The following is an 18530-nucleotide window of genomic DNA, read 5'->3' on the forward strand; positions in this document are numbered from 1 at the left end:
GTTCTTGACCAGCTGTTTTTTTTAATGTTTATAATTTTTTGATAAGTTATATTACGTTAGATGATTGTTCGACGCTGGGACAGTGTGAGAAATGATGAAATTGAAAAGAAGTCAGGCCTGAAGTGTATAAGAACGTAGTTCATTGGGAGTGAGGCAATGCTCTTCAGGAAGAAGGGAGGTCACTCAGAGACTAGCTCCCCGGATGAGCACTAGCCTATGCGCCATCTGTAATAGGAGCACGATCAGCTGTATGCTTACACAGTTCAGATTGTAGTTGTCACTGACAGGGGTCTGGTCAGATTTTGATTAAGAATCATGATGAAAATACTTCACAAATTACTTTTGCTGTTGTTGCTGGCTTTCCCGGCAACGATTCTTATGAAAGGTGAGTACCTCACATCTTGGGAAACGTGTTAACCAGCTATCCACTTTGCTTGTTTTATCTAGCTAGAGCTAACGGGCTATTTTTGACATGACATTTGTCGTTTCTTTGTGGGTGATTCTCTCAGAATGATCAGCTGTTTTTGTTAAATGGATGGTTTTGGCATAAACTGATAAAATAATTTACGAATACATTTCGTGGTTTATTTTAATGTAATGAAAGGTAAAAACTAGCTTCCTAGTATACTAGACGGAAGTGCAATGAATCCTACCAGAGCATGGTAGAGCTAGCTAGCCAGGCAGCTAACGTTAGCTACTTTGCTGAAAATGTGGTCAGATTTCCCCAAGACTTATCAACTGTGACGACTTACAGTTGCTGTTTTAGCTAACATCTAAACTTGCATCTGTTAGTCAACTAAGTACCAATTGAATTGTGCTACAATTGTGCAATTTGGCACAATGTTTCACATTTAGCAGTGCGTTTGGGCTGACGTGTCCTTATACGATGTCAGTGGATGCACAGTGGTTGCCAAAACATTCCGCATGTTCCATGCCACTAGCTAGCTTTTTGGTTTGTGTTGTCTAGTTGTAGTGAGCCAGTTGCAACGTATTTTATGGTTGGTCATCTACTTGTTAACTTCCAAGCTATTTTAGCTGGTTGACAGAAAATCCCAGATCAACGAACATAGCATCAGTTAGCGCTAGCTGCTAATGAGCAGGACTAATGGCGCTAGTTACTGCTAGCTAGCCTAACGCACATTCACATGCCTTAGCTGAGGCCTGGTCCTCTCTACTTAGCAAGCTACTTAGCAAGGTTGTGCTATCTTTACTTAGCTAATGGGGCATGGTCTCCGCCTTTTAGGTAGCTAAGAATTGTAACGTATAGCTTGGTAAAGCTAGTCTCTTTAATCTTTTTATCTCGCAGTTTGCAGTTGGCTAGCTAGGTTTAATTAATTAGCTAGCTACTGAACTGCACTGACAAAAAGTTATAACTGATTGACGTGATTAGTCTGTGTACGGGGGTCAAGATATCCGCGTTGTTCCAATCTCAGTGCAAAGTTCCCTTGTGCATGCATCTATTTAATCTATAGTTTCGAAAGGTAATGGAGAATCAGGACACAGATAACGGTGTACAACGGAATCTAGTCTTTAATCCTCTTTCTAGTGTTTACGACAGACTATGTTATTAAATTAGCAGTGATGGGTGCTGGGTACTAGCGTTATAAGTGGAGTTTTTCTTTATATACAGTGACGTGAATCAAACGACCATATTTTCCCCCCTTATTTTCATACTGCATATTTTTTTAAATAAACATATTTATTGTTTATGATTCCAGTGTGTGCTAATTTTGTGGTCCAATGCACATTTGTAGTTGGGCATACAATGATTGAGATTATTGCTACTGTATTTTTATTTGACTTCCTTATCCAGGTCCTTTAGTGGCAGCACAAGATGCAACTGAGGATGAGGAGGCAGCAGATGAGGTTACTGCAGAAGATGAAGATGATGAGGCTGAAGTTGAGGATGATGAGAACACTGAGTTGGTAATACTTTCCTCCGAAGATGCACACATGCATTGCCACCCTTTAATTTATTTACATGTATGTGTTGGTGTTAGAAATGGCTGGATTAGTGCTGTATTCTATGTGAGGGAATGTTTTGTCATGACTTCAGCACTGCTTGATTAAAAATGACTTTTGATGTGCCAGTTGATACTTGACATTGAAAGGTCACCGAACAATAGACTCCCACATTCTAACACTTGCATGGCAGAGCTCTGAAACCTGTTTCAACACTGGCTTTACGGTTTCTCTCTCCTGTTTGTGCACTTTTAGACGGAGGAGAAAGAAGAGGAAGAGGAGGAAGCCTCGTCAGGGGATGTGAAGGCTTCCCCCCACGCTGACACCACTATCCTTTTTGTCAAGGGAGATGGTAGGCCCTCCAGATGAAATTGCTTCCATATTTTTCACATCCTCGCATGTAGCAATCTTTTCCCAGCCCCCCATTCCCCCCACCTTTATCACTGACTCGGGATTCACCTCTCTCTACCTAGACTTTCCCGCCAACGACATCGTCAAGTTCTTGGTGGGCTTCAGCAACAAGGGCAGCGAGGAGTTTGTGGTGGAGTCCCTGGACGCCTCTTTCCGCTACCCCCAGGACTTCCAGTTCTACATCCAGAACTTCACGGCCCTCCAGCTGGGTACCGTGGTGCCGCCCCAGCGCCAGGCCACCTTCGAGTACTCCTTCATCCCCGCCGAGCCCATGGGCGGGCGCCCCTTTGGCCTGGTCATCAACCTCAACTACAAGGACAACAGCGTGAGTGGCGTGCAGCTCTGCTGTGCCCGGCCTTGCAAAGCATGGCTGTGTCGATAGCATTCAGAGTCACTTATCTAAACCGTGCCAATGCTTCGTTCACTTGCTCAGCCAGCGCACAGTGGGCGTTTCTCATTGCATAACAGACAAGTAGGCAACACAGTTCTCTTCCCTACAGTTAGGGGGAGTCCATGCACTTATCTCAATGAAGAATACGCTTGGCAGCGGGTTTTAAGGAAGCCTTGCTCAACAAGACAGATCCAGCTCTGTGGTGGTAGTACATGTAGATCTATTCGGTGGGCCTGTAAAACAGTGGGGCACTAAATTTTGGTTACAGTCTTGACCTGCCATGTTGTGCTCTTTTAGGGCAATGTGTTCCAGGACGCTGTGTTCAACCAGACCGTGACCATCATCGAAAGAGAGGATGGCCTGGATGGTGAAACGTAAGCAACGGCCTTCGCGTGCAGCTTTCTGGAATCTAGCAGTGGCCTTGCAACGTTCAGCATAGGGGAGGCAGGCCAGTTATAACAGGGGCCTGTGATAGTGTACAAAGCAGTTACAGTAGGTGCTCTTCATACACAGACGGGCACACACATGGTTGCATCAGCAATAATCAAAGGCCATGAAGACTTTTACCCTTGTTTTAGGTGCTGCAACAGATCAAAATATTAAATGGTTTTCATTTTGGTAAACCATTAACAAATGCTCCAGAACTTCTAATAGCAAGTTTTATTATAGGATTGCGATGCTAGACTGTTGTCCTGATGATGATACCATTGTGTAAAAATGGTTTTTGTTTCCTCAGGATCTTCCTGTATGTTTTCCTGTCTGGTCTGGGTCTGTTGGTGGTGGTTGGGCTGCACCAACTGCTAGAGTCTAGGAAGGTAAGAAAATACTCATACTCTCTTTCTTGCATACACATCCACGACAGACAGCTCCATCTCAGTCTGCGTTCCTTCGACACACACACACACACACACACAAATAATGGAGAAGGGGTTGTGAAATTGGGAGTAAGTGGCTGAATGTGGCAACCCTGCAGAGAAGGAGACCTGCCCCTAAAGTGGAGATGGGAACAACCAGCCACAACGACGTGGACATGAGCTGGATCCCCCAGGAAACCCTCAACCAGATCAGTAAGTCACAATCCTCAATGCAAGTCCATTTATTAGGTCTCATTTCAGTTTAGCACAAATGTAACCGCCTGTTGTCTCTCTCCAATGCAGTAGGCAATTGCCAGTGAATTTTTATGGATGTATACTGTAATGGCCGTAAGAGTGTTGAACTTAAGAGAGAATGAAAACAAAATGGCATCTCTGCTCCTCTCTGGTGGCACTGAAAGCTATCCTTATCTAAAGGCTGTATTCAATCTTTGCATGGTCTAAGCACTCTGTAATTTAAACCACTTACATTCTGTAACTACTCTGCAAGTCTCACCGACCTCACCACAGATCTGGCCCACTGTCCTCTGTAGTGAAGGCACCTGCATGTCATTTCCACTTCCTGTGCATCTGACGAAGTTCCTCTTCTTCGTTCATACATTGACTGGCACAGAAACTTTCTCCATTTCAATGCAGAGAATACAAATCCTTGTCAGTGGCTTGGTTGTGAATGTCTTGGTTTTTCCTCTTGGTTTTGCTGGTGATGCGGCTCTCTGTTCTGTCTTCCCTCGCTTCGCTCTCTTATCCCGCGGCTCCTCAGTGCTGAGCAGACGAGGTGAGGACCCTCCGTGCTCCTTTCAGGGTTGTGTGATAGTGTAGTGTGATGAGTGAGATGCGGAGGTGCACTGTGCTGTTCGCGAACGAAGTAGCCGTTCGTGTGCTGCACACGCATTCCCACCTCCATCATCGCCACGGGAACGCGCGTTGGGCTACTCCCATCATGCACCTCTGTGGCCTTTGTGCAGGGAGCTGCTCCAGAGTACAGTAGGTAATGATGACTTTGGGGAAAATGTGGCTGGTGGAATTTCCATTCTCTCTGCTCCTTGAATGTCCTGCAATGACCCTCAGAAGTTAGACAGCTTGTTTGTCATTTTTTTTCCCATCGCACCCAGAAGTTACCCCTATTTTTCATCCTGTCCTGATTTGGAAGGCCCATTTGTATTGCCAGACGAGTCTCATCGCTGCACCTCCTCTGTAAATTGTGGAGTGCACAAACAAGCATGGCCGTGCTGCCACTCACTGTTTTGTGGGCATTTAGTTTTACTGTGTTTTTTCTCATTTAAGAAGAATTAACATTGATTAAATGTCTTTTGTTGTGCGCTGTCAGTCAAGGATTTGAACACGCCCCCATTTCTCCTCTGCAGACAAAGCCTCCCCAAAACGGTCACCCCGCAAGAGAGCCCAGAAAAGGTCTGCCGGCTCGGACGAGTGACGGCCGCGCCATGCCGCCACGAGGCACCGGAACCTGGCCATACAATTCAGCATGCCAGCGAGGGGGAGGGGTCACACAGCCAGACACGCCCTTTAAGTACCACAAGCTCCACCCCTCTGGGAGGTAGCCAACACTACCATAATGGCAAAACTATAAGAAAAAAAAAACCAACCCATTGTATTGTAACAATTTGTTTTTCTTACCCAAATATCCATTTCACTTTAGAAAATTGAAACCTGAAAATGCTTCCGTTGTGAATTGTGTTCATATTTTTTTAATTTTGTAGATTCTGGTTGGTCCAGGGGGAGGGGTTTACAGAAAGCTGGTGCACTGTATAATATAATGAGCAGGAGGGGTGAAGCTCAGGGGTTTTTTTTTTTTTTGTTTAGTTTTGTTTTTTTTTTTGCCTCTGTCTGCAGTTGCCTTTTTCTTTGGGGAAGGTCATTGGGAAAGCTTGGCCTGAGATAACTGAGATTTTTATTTTTCTGTAAAGGTAGCATTTCGCAGAAAGCCCAGGAGCTTAGTTTATTTTCCTGCTTTTTTTTTGCACTGGTTATTGGCTGCACAAATGTTGGGGTAACGCGCGGGTGCTGCGTTTGTCGTCTGGAAACGCAGAAATGGATGGAGTTCCCTGCTCGAAATGCACTGAACCAGTTAAATGATTTTGTGCTATGCTCTTGTGATGCTTCATTAATTTGTGAATGAGTGTGATTGTCTTGAGTGTGTCCTGTTCTCTGATTGACAATGGAGGCTTTCAGTCCTTTTCAGATGTCTTACTCCTTGGCGGGAGTTCACTGTAAGTGTTCGGTCGGAATATGTTCCCCAGAAGAAAAGGACCAGTGTGACTTCAGGAGAGTCGTTTAAAATAAATAAATACAAATAATTTTAAAAAATGATTCTTTTTGCTGCAAACCTCGGAACGCACTGTAAAATGGGCTGAAAATTGTTCCGAATTTGCCGAGGGACAAAGGCCAAATGTAAAAGTAGACTTTTGTGCACTCAGTCTGCGTAGATTTATGATTTATGTGCTGTGTATCTTGTAATTTGCGAGCCCTATTTGGTGGTGGAAATGTTCCCGAGGCGCTGGTATGATTTAAATGCAGACACTACTGAGTGAAGTGGCCTAGAACTATGAACATTAAAACTTAAGACTTAAAGGAGTGTAATACCATGGTTTCTTAGCGCTGTTGTGTGAATGACCTACAGTCGGGTGCAAACCCTGACCAGTAAGTGAATCCCAATTTGCATGAATTTGCTTTTATGTTGGTGTCATTTCATAAAGCTGAACATTATGGTCATTGGACTGTATTCATGCAGATTCTTTACTAAGCAGTTACAAGTTGTGATTTAAGCCAATTATTTATTAATTGCCATTTTTTTCAGATTTAGCAATAGCTGTTTTTAATAGAACTAATCTTAGATTCCAGAGAACATTTATTCATCATGGGCCTGAATCTCCACCCAGTTCAGTTTTAAAAAAAATTCATATTATGGTATAGACTACTAAATACAGTTACATCATTTTTCATTACTCCAATTTCCCCAAAATTATAATGATGTTTTGCAGTCATTTTGAATCTAGATTTTGTTTTCCTGGATATTGTACAGTCTGATTAAAACTTTTGTATGTCTGTTGGCAGGGATGTATTGGTTTGATTCAGAAAATTGAAAATAAAGATTTAACTTTTCTCACTTTTTTGCATGTGTGTGACGATTACTTTTGGTATGCTTCAATCTTGCTTTGACTCATCCAAAAAACCTTGTAGACTGGTGGTTTTCTGTAATATTAAATTGCTTCTGACTTTACAAAGTAACATCAAAGATGGGAATATGAAGAGTGCTCATTTTAACAGAGATGGCAGTGCAGCATAATATACAGAAGACTACATACAGCCAAAAAACGGCAGGGAAGGATGATTTAAACCAGACTAAAACAGGTTTGGTTAATAAAATTAGGGACCAGGGGCCTCGTTTAAAAAAATCATCTTATGCACATATTTTATTTTAAATTGTTGTGCTTAAAAAAAAAAAAAAAACCTTGTGCTTACCTCCAAGCATGGCTTGGCTCAGATCATGGTACAAACTATCCCTCATAGCTAGTCAGCTGCAGGGATTTCTTTTGCTTATTTTCAGCCATCATGCAGTTGGTAAACCATTTATGCAGGAAAAAGAGTCAAGGTAGTGAATTAAGTTGGTTCACATGTGCATATATTTGTAGCTTACTCATATTTATTAATTTATGCGTAAGCTCAAAACTAGATTGAAATGAGAAAATTCTATAAATCAGTCCCCAGAACCTTTACATCTAACAAAATGAACAAGCCTTTGTTGCAGTAACGAGTGCAGTGAATTTGTCAACAGTCGCCGACTGCTACAAAAAAGCAAACAAAGCAAAGCTTGTCTCACATTCGTCCTTAATATATTTTTATTAAATGATTTTGATACAGAACAGCTTCCATTTCTCAATTCCAAAGCACTGTACAATGTCGTCTGAAGGAGGAGTGAAGTACCAAGCGCTCGGGTCACCCTGAGCTGGCAGAATTGAAACCTGTCCATGTTGGTGGCTTTGTAGCAGCAGGGTAAAGTTCCCTTTAACAGTAAAACAGCCAGAACGTTCAATGGAGATTAATGTGGCCATTTTCTTTTAACAGCCTAACCCCGTTCCATCTCCCATTAAAAGAAAGGAGAAACAACACGCAAAATAGCATGGTAAAAGTAGCCATGTCAACTGAAACGAGGTGGGAGGCAGGGGTACACTATGTATGTTCTCTCTTCCCTCTCTAAATTCACAGTCAAGTGCTAAATGTAGTGATTGACATTTTATCATAAACCTGATGAATTTTTTTGAAACTCAGGAACATAAAGGGAAATAGTGTATATGCATATTTTGTAAAAGCCCTGAGAAAGGAAATCAAATCATTAAAGAAATTAATTAGAACAAATTAGGTTAACATGCAAAACTAGCCTATGATTCACCCACAGCTCAGCGCATACTTTTCACAGTTTTATATATATATTTATATATCCTCACATAGAGTTAAAGTAATAATAATAAGAGACCATACATTCTACCAACATAGATGAAGGTCTGCATAAAGCTTTAGGATCAATAGTGATTGTTGCTAACAGGAGTCTGCTGCTAGGAAACTAATCCATTGGACTCTCAACAGCAAATGTGAAAATAAATGGCTTCTCCACAGATTAGCTCTCACCACCCACTGGGTCCTCAATAAATACATTAAAAACAGTCCATGTGTTCATTAGGAGAAATTATTTCGGGATACACACATACACACAACAAAACCAGTGATGGAAATTTCCAAGTCGCAGTTGTTTTAAATGAATTGCAGCAAAAATCAGAGGATGTGTTTTTGTGGGATTCTGGATAGGAAACAGCAGGGATTGAAACTCCACACCCACCAATCCATCCTGAAGGAAGAATGCTCATTTGTGAACTATGCGAGGTAGCATCCAATCAGACGGCTGCTTCCCCATCACATGCCCTACCCAAACCCACTGGTCTCTTGCATTGTTTATTCTCAGTATTGCTTCTTGCTCACAGCTGTGTCACTCCTCTTATACACTTTCTGATCACGTTTCTCATGTTTCATTTTGGTTAGTGCCAGATTTGAGAACATTGGACTGGATACATGGATGGCTACCGGGCAAAACCACGCCCACTCTCTGGTGACGTTCAGTTTCCAGCAGGTCTCTCTGTACATTGGAGAATGTAGGCGCTTGAGGTTTGCTTTGTTTGTTTGCTGAGGTTCCGTTAAAAAAAGTACAGATATAAAAACCCAATCATCATAAACAAAATCCAGGCCAACAACTGGACTGGTGATTGTGGCCGAAATCCTCCTCACGGAAGGTTCTAGAAGGCAAGAGGCTAGGTTTCAGGAACAGCAGTGTGACAGTTCAAGTATGGGACAAAAACCTCCACAGGTCACTTTACTCCAGATAATGGGAGAGTGCCAGGAGTTCTGTCAAAACACATCAGGAGCCTAATGTAGGGCACAGAGACAGAAGCGGTGGAAGGCCTTGTAGAGGATGTCTTTGGGGTGTGAATCAACAACTGCGAGGGCTAAGAACCTCACACTGGTACCCATGGGCCAGAGAGAGTTAAACCTGGCAACTGACTGACCACTCAGCTCTCAGAACCAAAACCATTCAGGGTTTACAAATTGTAGGCAGCTAGAAAGACATGCTATAATTGCGATAGAGGAAAAAATAAAGGAAAAAAAAACACTCCAAGGCAAATATTGCCCATATTTCTCTGTTATCTGGTAACAGAGAATACTCCTCACAATAACTCAGAGAGAGAGAAAGAGAAAGAACAGAAAATGGGATAAAAATACATTGTTTGGTAAATTGTAAAAATAGGGGACTCAGGAGGCTTAATTTACCACTTCTCTTCCAGTCTCTCTCATTGTCTCACAAACAAACCAGGCCATTTACTCAGTTCCAATGGAGATGAAAAACCTGTCAAACTGTGTGTTCTGAGCTGAGGACAAAAGGCAACATGTAGTCTTTAGGTGTTTTCCAGTTCTGTGATCAAATTTACTGCCTCTTTCTTCAGTTCTGACGGTGTTAGTTTTGCTGTCTTTTCAGCAGCTGAACGCTGAACTACGACCATGGAACATGTTTACCTCTTCTCTTTGTCAATCATACAGATCGCTGCAGTAAGTCACACATTTTTTGTAGATTTTTCTATTTTCAGTACATTTCTTTCAAAAAAGTTCAAAGAAATAATCATAAAAATTCTATGAAAAATAATATCATCCATTTAATGTAACTTGATTCAAAAGTAGTAGTAAGGCACTCGGAAGCAAGGTGGTCTTTGATTCTTTTTTGAACAATTCATTGCATTAGAAAGGTGTTTGGAGTATGGCACCATCTCCTATTCTGGTACAGTAGCTGTCGTGGCAATGTGACACAGCAGCACTGACCAATCAGCTGACTCCAAGGTGAAAAGGGGCAGGTCATCACTCCACCCCCACCAATGGGGGCTCGCCAGAGGGCAAAAGGTGGTCCAGGGCGGGCTTGGTGTGGATCTCCAGCAGGCCTTGGATGTAGTCCCCTGCAGGCTCTGTGGTAGTGGGGGGGGCTGGCTCACCCAAGGGTTCCGAGGGAGGTACCTCTGTAGAAAGGGCGGAGTCTTGTGTCTGGGGCGAATTCTGCTTTTGGCTATCCCCGCTCTCGTCCCCCAGGTCACCTGACTCCGCCTGCTCACCGGCCTGGGACCCACCAGCTGACTCACCCTCGTTCTCATTCTCCGAGGGGGGGCTGGTGCTGATTTGGGTGGAGTCGCTCTCACTGCCCGAGGGGCCGCTGGCTACCTCTTCCTCACTGCCCCCCCCTCTGGTTCTGCCCGCTCCTCCCGCCCCCTCGCCCCCCTCCTCGCCCCCACGGGGCTTCTGGTGGATACGCTGGTGCCGCACCAGGCTGTGTTTCAGGGTGAAGGTGCGCTCGCACGTCTGGCACTGGTAGGGCCTCTCACCTGAGACGAGAGACAGAGAGAGCAGACTCAGCACAGGGCTCACAAAGGACGTATGATGGTTAAGGGTGGGACTGCCTCTGTGCTCTTGAGCAAGGCGCTTATCCTGAACTACTTCAGTAAAATATGCAACTTTTTAAATGGTCTGTAGAACGTAATCTGTGGAAGTTGCTCTGGATAAGAGAGTCAGCTCAATGTTGAAAGTATAAGGTACTACAGTGCTGGTCAGTGTGAAAGACCATGTATCAGCATTGTACAGCCAGTGCTTTCCTGAGTGAGACAGTATGTTCTCAATTAGCATTTATCTACATTAGAGCACGTGTAAATTATAGATCAAATTTTGCAGGCATGGTAAATGGTAAATGGACTGCATTTATATAGCGCTTTTATCCAAAGCGCTTTACAACTGATGCCTCTCATTCGCCAGAGCAGTTAGGGGTAAGGTGTCTTGCTCAAGGACACTTCGACACGCCCAGGGCGGGGTTTGAACCGGCAACCCTCCGACTGCCAGACAATCGGTCTTACCTCCTGAGCTATGTCGCCCCAGGCGGTACTGTGCACATAACTTACAGTCAATATTTACCTGTGTGAGACCGCATGTGTCTGGTTAGGTCTTGCAGTGACCAAAAGCGCTTGTTGCACACGCTGCAGATTTTCTTCCTCTTGTCAGCTTTGTTCCCGGCCCCTCCCACCACCTCGCCGTCGCCACTCTTTGATTCGGTGGCTCCGCCCTCCTCTTCACTCTTGTCTTCCCTGTCTTTGTCCTCTTCCTCTGAGCCACTGTCTTCTCCACTGCAGTTTCCCTCACCCTCCACCGATCCCTTCTTTTCCTCTAACTCCATCTCCTCCACAAGCTCCCCCTCTGGGCTATGGGGCTCCTGGCTGGAATCTGATTGCAGAGATGCCTTCTTCCCTCCCTCTGTCTGGCAGTCTGACAAGTGCGCCCTCTGGTGGCGGGTCAGGGTGGCTGCATAGCGGAAGCTCTTTCCACAGCTCCCGCAGGTATGCTTGGCCTCCTCCTGCAGACAGCTCTCTGGACCCACGCTGCCCTCTGCTGGCTGTTGCTGGTGCTGCTCCCCATCAGAGAATTTGAAGTCTATCAGCTTGCGGGCAAAGTTCAGGTCCAGGCTTTTGTTGCTCTGAGAATCTTCGTCATTTTCATCAGTGTTGCTCTCTGTGGTCTTTGGCCCTACGTGGACTCCCTGGCTCTCTCGCTCCCCCTGGAGGCCTGGCAGTTCTGACATGGTAATTTCTGACTGACCATCTGAGAAAGAACCCTGGGAATCAGTCGCTTCTTTCGACTCAGACGCGGTGAGGTCCAGAGCTTCTCCAGTGACCGTGTCCGTATCCGACATGCTCTCTGAAACACAGACACAGACTTAGTCTCTGCAAAGACCAGAAATCACTGCCTTGATCCAAAAGAAATGATAGACACAAATGAAATCAATATCCTATCATGACCCCATCTTACAATGACAATGCTGTCCAAAGCTATGTTTATACATTATGCAAAAACAGTATAATATTCTGGCTTGTAGGTATGCCCCACAAAGCTCAACACACATTAACTAAATAAAATGCCACTGAAAATCCACTGGGTGTCAGTAGAGAACAAAACAAGGCTTTGAGATGCTTATTTACAACATAATCTACAGGTTTTTAATGGCCATACATTTTAACTGGGAGTTCTCTCAGTGCCTGAAACATAACCTGAAAAATAAACATATTTTTCATAGCAAATTCACAGCCACACATACATCAGTTAATGCCATTATTTGTCTATGATGCAGTTTTCAAATTCCTATTGATCATAATTTTGCTTAAAGCCATTTTGCCGAGAACTGCTGCCCATAGTTTTGGACCTACTCATAAATTATTGACAAATAATTAATAGCTGAATTAATTTTGGCCTCTATAACTGTTATGCACATTAAGGAAGCACTTTTTTTTTTTTTAAGTTAACTTCCGTATGTTTGCAGAAAGCATCTCAGAAACAGTGAGACAAACTTGTAATTAAAAAAAAAAAATCAGTGACCTTTGACCCATGAATCATGGCAGCAGCATAAATGCCTCTCTGTCTTGATTGCGTGCTGCGTAAGCATACCTGCGCTCTCATGCGACCCATCATCCTTGGCTTTGCCCAGGCCGCCGTTGTGTCGCAGCGTGCGATTGGCCACCCCGTGCTTCCGCAGCAGGTGCCTCTCGCAGTTGGACTTGGTGGAGAAGAAGGCATCACACTGTGGGCAGGGGAACGGCTTTTGACCTGCAGGACATGCATACACACAAAACGTGAGCCACAGACCAGTGGGCTAACTTCTGCAATCGGGAAAACTGCCATAATATATACGGTACACACAGTACCATTACCCTGACAGACCCCATGGCCAGAAATGCATATTTTAGACTGAAATAAGCATTCCAATTTAAGAACATGATGCAGACATCTATTCACAGTCATAGAAACTTGCCTGGAATGCAAAAAAAAAAAAATGTACAGGCCGTCATGCTCAATTCTTATGAAAACATTTATATTAACTCTGACTTAACACTTCAGATGCAAAAATTATGCTCTTGCCCAGTACCTAGTAGATAGTACACAGGAAATACATGCAGTAATAACCAGTCATATAATTTTATTAGGACATGCAGGTGGATCATGACTCCTACTTAAATGTATAATATTTTCATAAAGGCAGACATTACAAGATCAGATAATGACAGTCTGCAGTACGCAATACCACTTCAAATGTAACTTTTTAACCAAAGTGAGCAACATGAGACTATATCTTCCTTTAATTACTTCACAGGCAGTGGTTTACAGTATCTGCCTATCAGTGCCACATCTTTCTTCACAGAGTTTAAGCCTGCCAAAGAAAGCCATCAGCTGTCAATGATTAATAGTTTTTCCAAGTGAAGTATCAGCAAGGTGTGTGTGTGTGTGTGTGTGTGTGTGTGTGTTTGTGTGTGAGCGAGAGAGAAATAGTCTGAATCTTTGACCACTTTGATTATCCCCATACTGCCTGCCTATCACTCTCTCTCTCCCTCTCCCTGCCTGTCTCATGCTCACACCAGACATGCATTCACACTCGCACTCTCCTATTGGCCGAAAAAGTGTGTCTCACCTGTGTGTGTGAGCATGTGTCTCTGCAAGGAGCTGGCCCAGGGGAAGACACGGGGGCAGTAGGGGCAGGTCATTTTCTGCAGGGAGTTAGAGTAGGCATTCTTCTTTCCTTTAGCCTGCAGGCGCGACTGCTTCTCCTCCTGACCCTCCCTCTCGTCCTCGCTGGTGGACGGCCGCTCCCCCTCCGCCTTCCCAGGAGCCAGTGAGTTGGGGTGCAGATATGGGCTGAACTTGTTGGCGTCCGTGGTGGCCAGCATCTTCTCCACGCTGGCGAACTCCCCGCTGGACTCCAGGTCGATTCCGCTGCCCGTTCCCAACTCGGCGAAGTCGGGGGGCCTCTCTTTGCTGCGGCAGGGTCGTTTCTTTCCCCTGTTCTTGGACTCTTCTGGAGACGAGCTGTCTGCCGAGGCGTCTGGGCTGCCCGCATCCGCAAGCCTCTGCTCCCGCCTGGACAGCTCCAGGTCGGCATGGAGCCCTTTAAATGTACGACTCTTTTCTGGCGATGCTCCCAGGCAGGGGCTGCCAGAGACACCCTCCCTCTTCAGCAAGGAGGGAGCGGCTGACACGGAAGAGATGATCTGGGCGATGGAAGCCAGGGGGGGCAGCTCTTTGCTGGAGGCGGAGGTCGGTTTAGGCAGGAGGGGCTTCAGCCGGAGGGGTCGGCCAGCGTTCTGGTTGACGCCATTGAGAGGGGAGGCCACGGGGTAGGACAGCTGGTAGGGTGCGGACAGACAGGGCTTCTCCTGAGGACGGGGGTCGTCAGAGTTGGGAGAGGCCTGCTTGTTCGTGACCTCCGTGGCAGTGGCCTCTTTCTTCAGCCTCTTTTCCGGCTTCTTGGGCATGGAAAGGTCAATGGGCTCCATGGAGCTCTCGTACAGGTAGAGCTGAGAAGAATACGATCCTTCCAGCTTGATCCCGGATGAGACCCCTGTGCTTCCCACTCCAGCGTGCCCCTTTCTGGAGAAGTCCAGGGGCTGGTCTGTATCTCTGGCATAGAAGCTCATGTCTTCAACCTTGACAGGCCGAGAGGCCACGTTGGATACCTGGCCGTTTTGGGTGGGGGGGTTAGCTTGAGGGGTCACGACGGGCAGCAGGGTGACAATGTGCTCCTCTATCTCTCGTTCCTGCACCTCTGGATGCTGCTTCAGCAGGTGGTGGATGCAGTTTCTCTTGGCCAGGAAGGCTGCCCCGCACTGGCGGCACTCAAAGGGCTTGCGCTGGCATCCGTTGTGGGTTCGAAGGTGGATCTGCAGGGCCCGGTAGCTCTTCAGGTTCTCCCCGCAGTAGCGGCAGGTGGTGTCCCCGGCGCTGGCCGAGTCCAGCAGGTCCAGGGTGGTGGCGCCGACTCCGCCCGCGCTGTTGGTCACGTACTCGATGTTCTTCTCGATCTCCTTGCGGGAGTTCTTCATGTGCTTCTTGCGCAGGTGGCGCTCGCAGTTGGCCTTGACGGTGAAGGGGTAGTGGCAGACGCGGCAGACGTAGGGCCGCTCCCCGCTGTGGGTGCGCAGGTGGCGGATCAGCGTGGCCTTGTCGGGGGCCATGTAGTCGCAGATGTTGCACTGGTAGGGCGAGATGCGCAGGTGGTAGCGCATGTGGGCCTGCAGGACCCCGGAGAAGGCAAAGACCTGGTCGCAGAAGCGGCAGGGGTACTGACCCGGGCGTCCGGCTTTCTTCCCTCCCGCTTCCACCTCTTTCTCCTCGCCTACCTCCTGCTTGATCTTCCGCTCGCCTGTGCCCGCGGGCATCATCGTGTCCAACATGCCATCCACCTCCATCGGACTCTTCTCCAGCTCCTGTCCACTGCCTAGGCTGCTCGAGGATGAGGAGGAGGACTCCCCAGGGCTCTTCAGCAGCTGGTTGGTGGGGGGAGGAAGGTTTGGGCTGATGCAGCACGGGGAAGCCTGCTGGGCGCTCATGAGAGGGGGCGGGGTAGAGGCGGCCATGTTGGTACGCGGGGCTACCAGGGGCTTTGGTTTCAGGGGGGGCATCTGCTTGCAGCTGGACTGCGTGGGGTTGCAGGGGGCCTTGGACAGCGGCGGCAGGGTGATCTGGTTCGCCATCTTCAGGATCTGCTGGATGTCGGCCAGTTCCAGCCCGGTCTCACCGCAGAAGGGCTTCACCACCATGCCGCCATCCGGCTGGACTATGAAGGGCTGCAGGGACAGGAAGTTGAAGGCACCATTTTGGGTCAGGCCCTGGAGGGCGGTGGGGTCCAGCAAGGGGAGGCTGAGCCCGTCAGCCTCCTGAGGTAGACTGGACGTGGGCGGGTCCACATGGATTACCCGAATGCTGTCCAGCACCGCTTGAAGGGTCTCTTCCTCTGTGGGGACAGGCTTGACCTGGGAGATGTGCTGAAGACCCAGGGACTCCATGAAGCTGGCCTTATCCGCCACAGGGGGCGTGTCCTGGCGAGAAGTGGGCGTGGTGTTCTCCTCTGACCCATCCTCAGGGCTGTGTGTGGCCAAATGCAGGTCCAGGGCAGACTGCAGGGGAAAGGCTTTGTTGCAGGTCTCACACACAAAGCGGTGGAACTTGCTGGTGCTTCGCCGCAGGTTTGTTTCACACCAGGCCTGTTAAAAGCAAAAACCAGTTTAAACCAGTTTAAAAACAGGCTGAAATCAAGCACACAACATAATCAAGACCACATTTAAAAAAATTCAAATTCAGTGTAATTCTGTTCAGAAAAAATGACCATAATTAAACGCAGTCTGTTGTTGGACTTAATCTGTGGTTGCATTTTGCAGTGAGCAGGTGTTGCTGAGGTACTGAGGACCAGGGCTCACCTGGGCGATGTGGGGGAACTTGAGGCAGGAGAAGTCGATGAAGGCCAGGTCGTTGAAGCCCAGGGGGATGGAGGGGTTGTTCTGGATGAAGGGGCGCCCAGAGGGGTCGGTCGGCAGCAGCTTGTGGATGACCACGTTGTGGCGCAGCAGGCCCCGGTGCGTGCGGAAGGTGAGGCAGCACTGGTCACACCTGAGGGGGAGGAGCCTTCCCGTCATATCCACCTATCACCAATCACCATCACTGTCTTCAGCATCACCTGAGCTACGAACATCACGGCTACCACCCGCAAGGTCACGTTCCATGGTTGCTGTATGAAGTACAACGTGTCGCTAACTTTCATATCATCCTCCCAGATATGAACACAAACAGAAAGAAGGACCCCCTTCCCTCCTTCACTCCCACACTCTCTTCATCTGAAATACCTTTCAAAAGAAAGAAATCACAACACATATTGATGATTTTATTATTTTTTTTAATGGCACAAAAGGCAGATATCCAGCAAGAGGCTGTGTCAGGTGTGAGAGAGGCTCAGCTTAGCCGCAGCGCTCCACGCTAAGCGAGTCAGCTGTGTATCCTCTGCCTCTCACTCTGTGGTGACTGTGACACTGCTGCCGGGACGTGTCTATCCACAGGGCCCTAATCTGCCTTATCATAGCTCACTACAGGGCAGGGGCAGGGAATGCTGGGATAGCTAATCTCTGGAGTCACCCCCTCCTGCCCTCTCTTTAACCGGACATGCTCTCGCTCTGCTGGGGAACATTCAGCCACTGGCGTGAGCAGTATCCGCTGGGCTGGTTTAGTGATTCGGCCTAGCCACTACAACATGTTTAGCCTTGCAACTGGGTGCTGTATTTATTTTAGGGTAATATATAACTGTAAAAAATATATATAAATATATATTGCTATGTTATACTTGCATACTTGTGCTTTACACATACAACTTATTGTGTATACCTCTCTATGTGCATGTGTGTTTACACACAATGACTGTGTATGTGCATATATGAGTGTCCATAATGACTCTGTGTATGTGTGTGTGTGTGTAAGTATCGTGCGTACAGCATGTCCAGACTCACAGCTCTTCAGTCTATTTTAGGATTAACGCTCCTCGTTCAGTCCTGTCACCTGTAATTATCCCCAGGAGCTCTCCCCCGCCCCAGATTACCCTCCTGTCCGGCAGGCTCGATGCCATGGCGACAGGACCTCTGCTTCCCAGTAGCCCTGCAGACGGGCCCCCTTGCCCCAGCGAAGCGCAGCTAGCATCCTCTTAGCTGACCTACTGCTGGCGTGTTATGAAACAGGATCAGGGCTAAATTAGCCGCTCTTCAAAAATAGCGCGTCGCTGCAACTCACAATCAGGCCCCCTCCCTCCATTCCACTTCCACTCTTTTATTTGATACCCCCACAAACACTTGTTTATAAGTTTTACTAGGGATTCAGAGAGGGGTCTAGGGAGGTGCCAAGGTGGCTGCGATTCACAGCTCCACCCACCCGCGCTACGCCCAGGCCAGTGTCCAGCACTATGAGTGTTAATACCCCCTCCAAAAAAAAAAAACCGTCCCTCCCCCATCTCCTCTGTTTAGCGGTGCTCTCAGCCAGCGCAGTCGACTGACCCGGCCCCCCCACCGTGACACCCCACGCCGGTAGAACTGAGGAATGACGGACAGCGTGTCTGACCGAGACTCGCGGCGGCGCGGTGCCTCCCCCCCCGGCTTCAGCGTCGGCGGCTCCGCGGACGCGCCGGGGCCGATGGGCCGCTCCGCCGGCCGCAAAAGCCCTCGGCGGGAAGCGGCGGATTAACGGCCTGGGCCCGCCCTCGCGACGCCTCTCCCCACCGTTGGTATGCGCTCAGCCGCCCGCCCGGCTCGGATATATTAAATTATAACCCCCGCTGCACAAAGCATGCTTCTGTGGGATGCCCCGGCTGTCTCCTGGCAACCGTGGAGACGGTCCTGAAAGCCCCAATGTCTGCCCTCCCCCCGGCAACAGGGCTGGGCCACCGCAAAACAAAACGCCACACAAAGCTGCCCTCCCGAGCTCAAGTGTCCAATTGTGCAAACAGG

The 18530-nt window shown here is 47.5% G+C and overlaps 2 protein-coding genes across 6 annotated transcripts in view; one reads left to right on the top strand and one right to left on the bottom strand.

Moving 5' to 3' along the window:
- Positions 1–151: 151 nt before the first annotated feature.
- LOC135260922 (translocon-associated protein subunit alpha-like) lies at positions 152–6760 on the top strand. 2 transcript variants are annotated; one of them, XM_064346661.1, is made up of 9 exons: positions 152–385; positions 1814–1926; positions 2218–2314; positions 2436–2698; positions 3062–3138; positions 3501–3579; positions 3738–3831; positions 4397–4411; positions 5001–6760. In XM_064346661.1, exons 1-9 carry the CDS (start codon positions 316–318, stop codon positions 5066–5068), a joined length of 876 nt encoding a protein of 291 aa, XP_064202731.1. In that variant the 5' UTR covers positions 152–315; the 3' UTR covers positions 5069–6760. The 2 variants fall into 2 exon arrangements, with proteins under 2 accessions (XP_064202731.1, XP_064202732.1); XM_064346662.1 differs by lacking the exon at positions 4397–4411 and having other exon boundaries at positions 153–385.
- Positions 6761–8436: 1676 nt separating this feature from the next.
- LOC135260925 (ras-responsive element-binding protein 1-like) overlaps positions 8437–18530 on the bottom strand; it is a 58783-nt gene continuing 48689 nt past the window's right edge. For all 4 annotated transcript variants that reach the window (XM_064346669.1, XM_064346666.1, XM_064346668.1 and 1 more), the window contains 5 exons: positions 16467–16656; positions 13685–16253; positions 12667–12825; positions 11146–11922; positions 8437–10565 (listed from right to left, as the gene is read on the bottom strand). In XM_064346669.1, coding sequence (XP_064202739.1) covers positions 10051–10565; positions 11146–11922; positions 12667–12825; positions 13685–16253; positions 16467–16656 — 4210 coding nt within the window. In that variant the 3' untranslated portion in view covers positions 8437–10050. The remainder of the gene's footprint in view (positions 10566–11145; positions 11923–12666; positions 12826–13684; positions 16254–16466; positions 16657–18530) is intronic.

Source organism: Anguilla rostrata, chromosome 8 (genome assembly GCF_018555375.3).
Source record: "Anguilla rostrata isolate EN2019 chromosome 8, ASM1855537v3, whole genome shotgun sequence".
Lineage (NCBI taxonomy): Eukaryota > Metazoa > Chordata > Actinopteri > Anguilliformes > Anguillidae > Anguilla > Anguilla rostrata.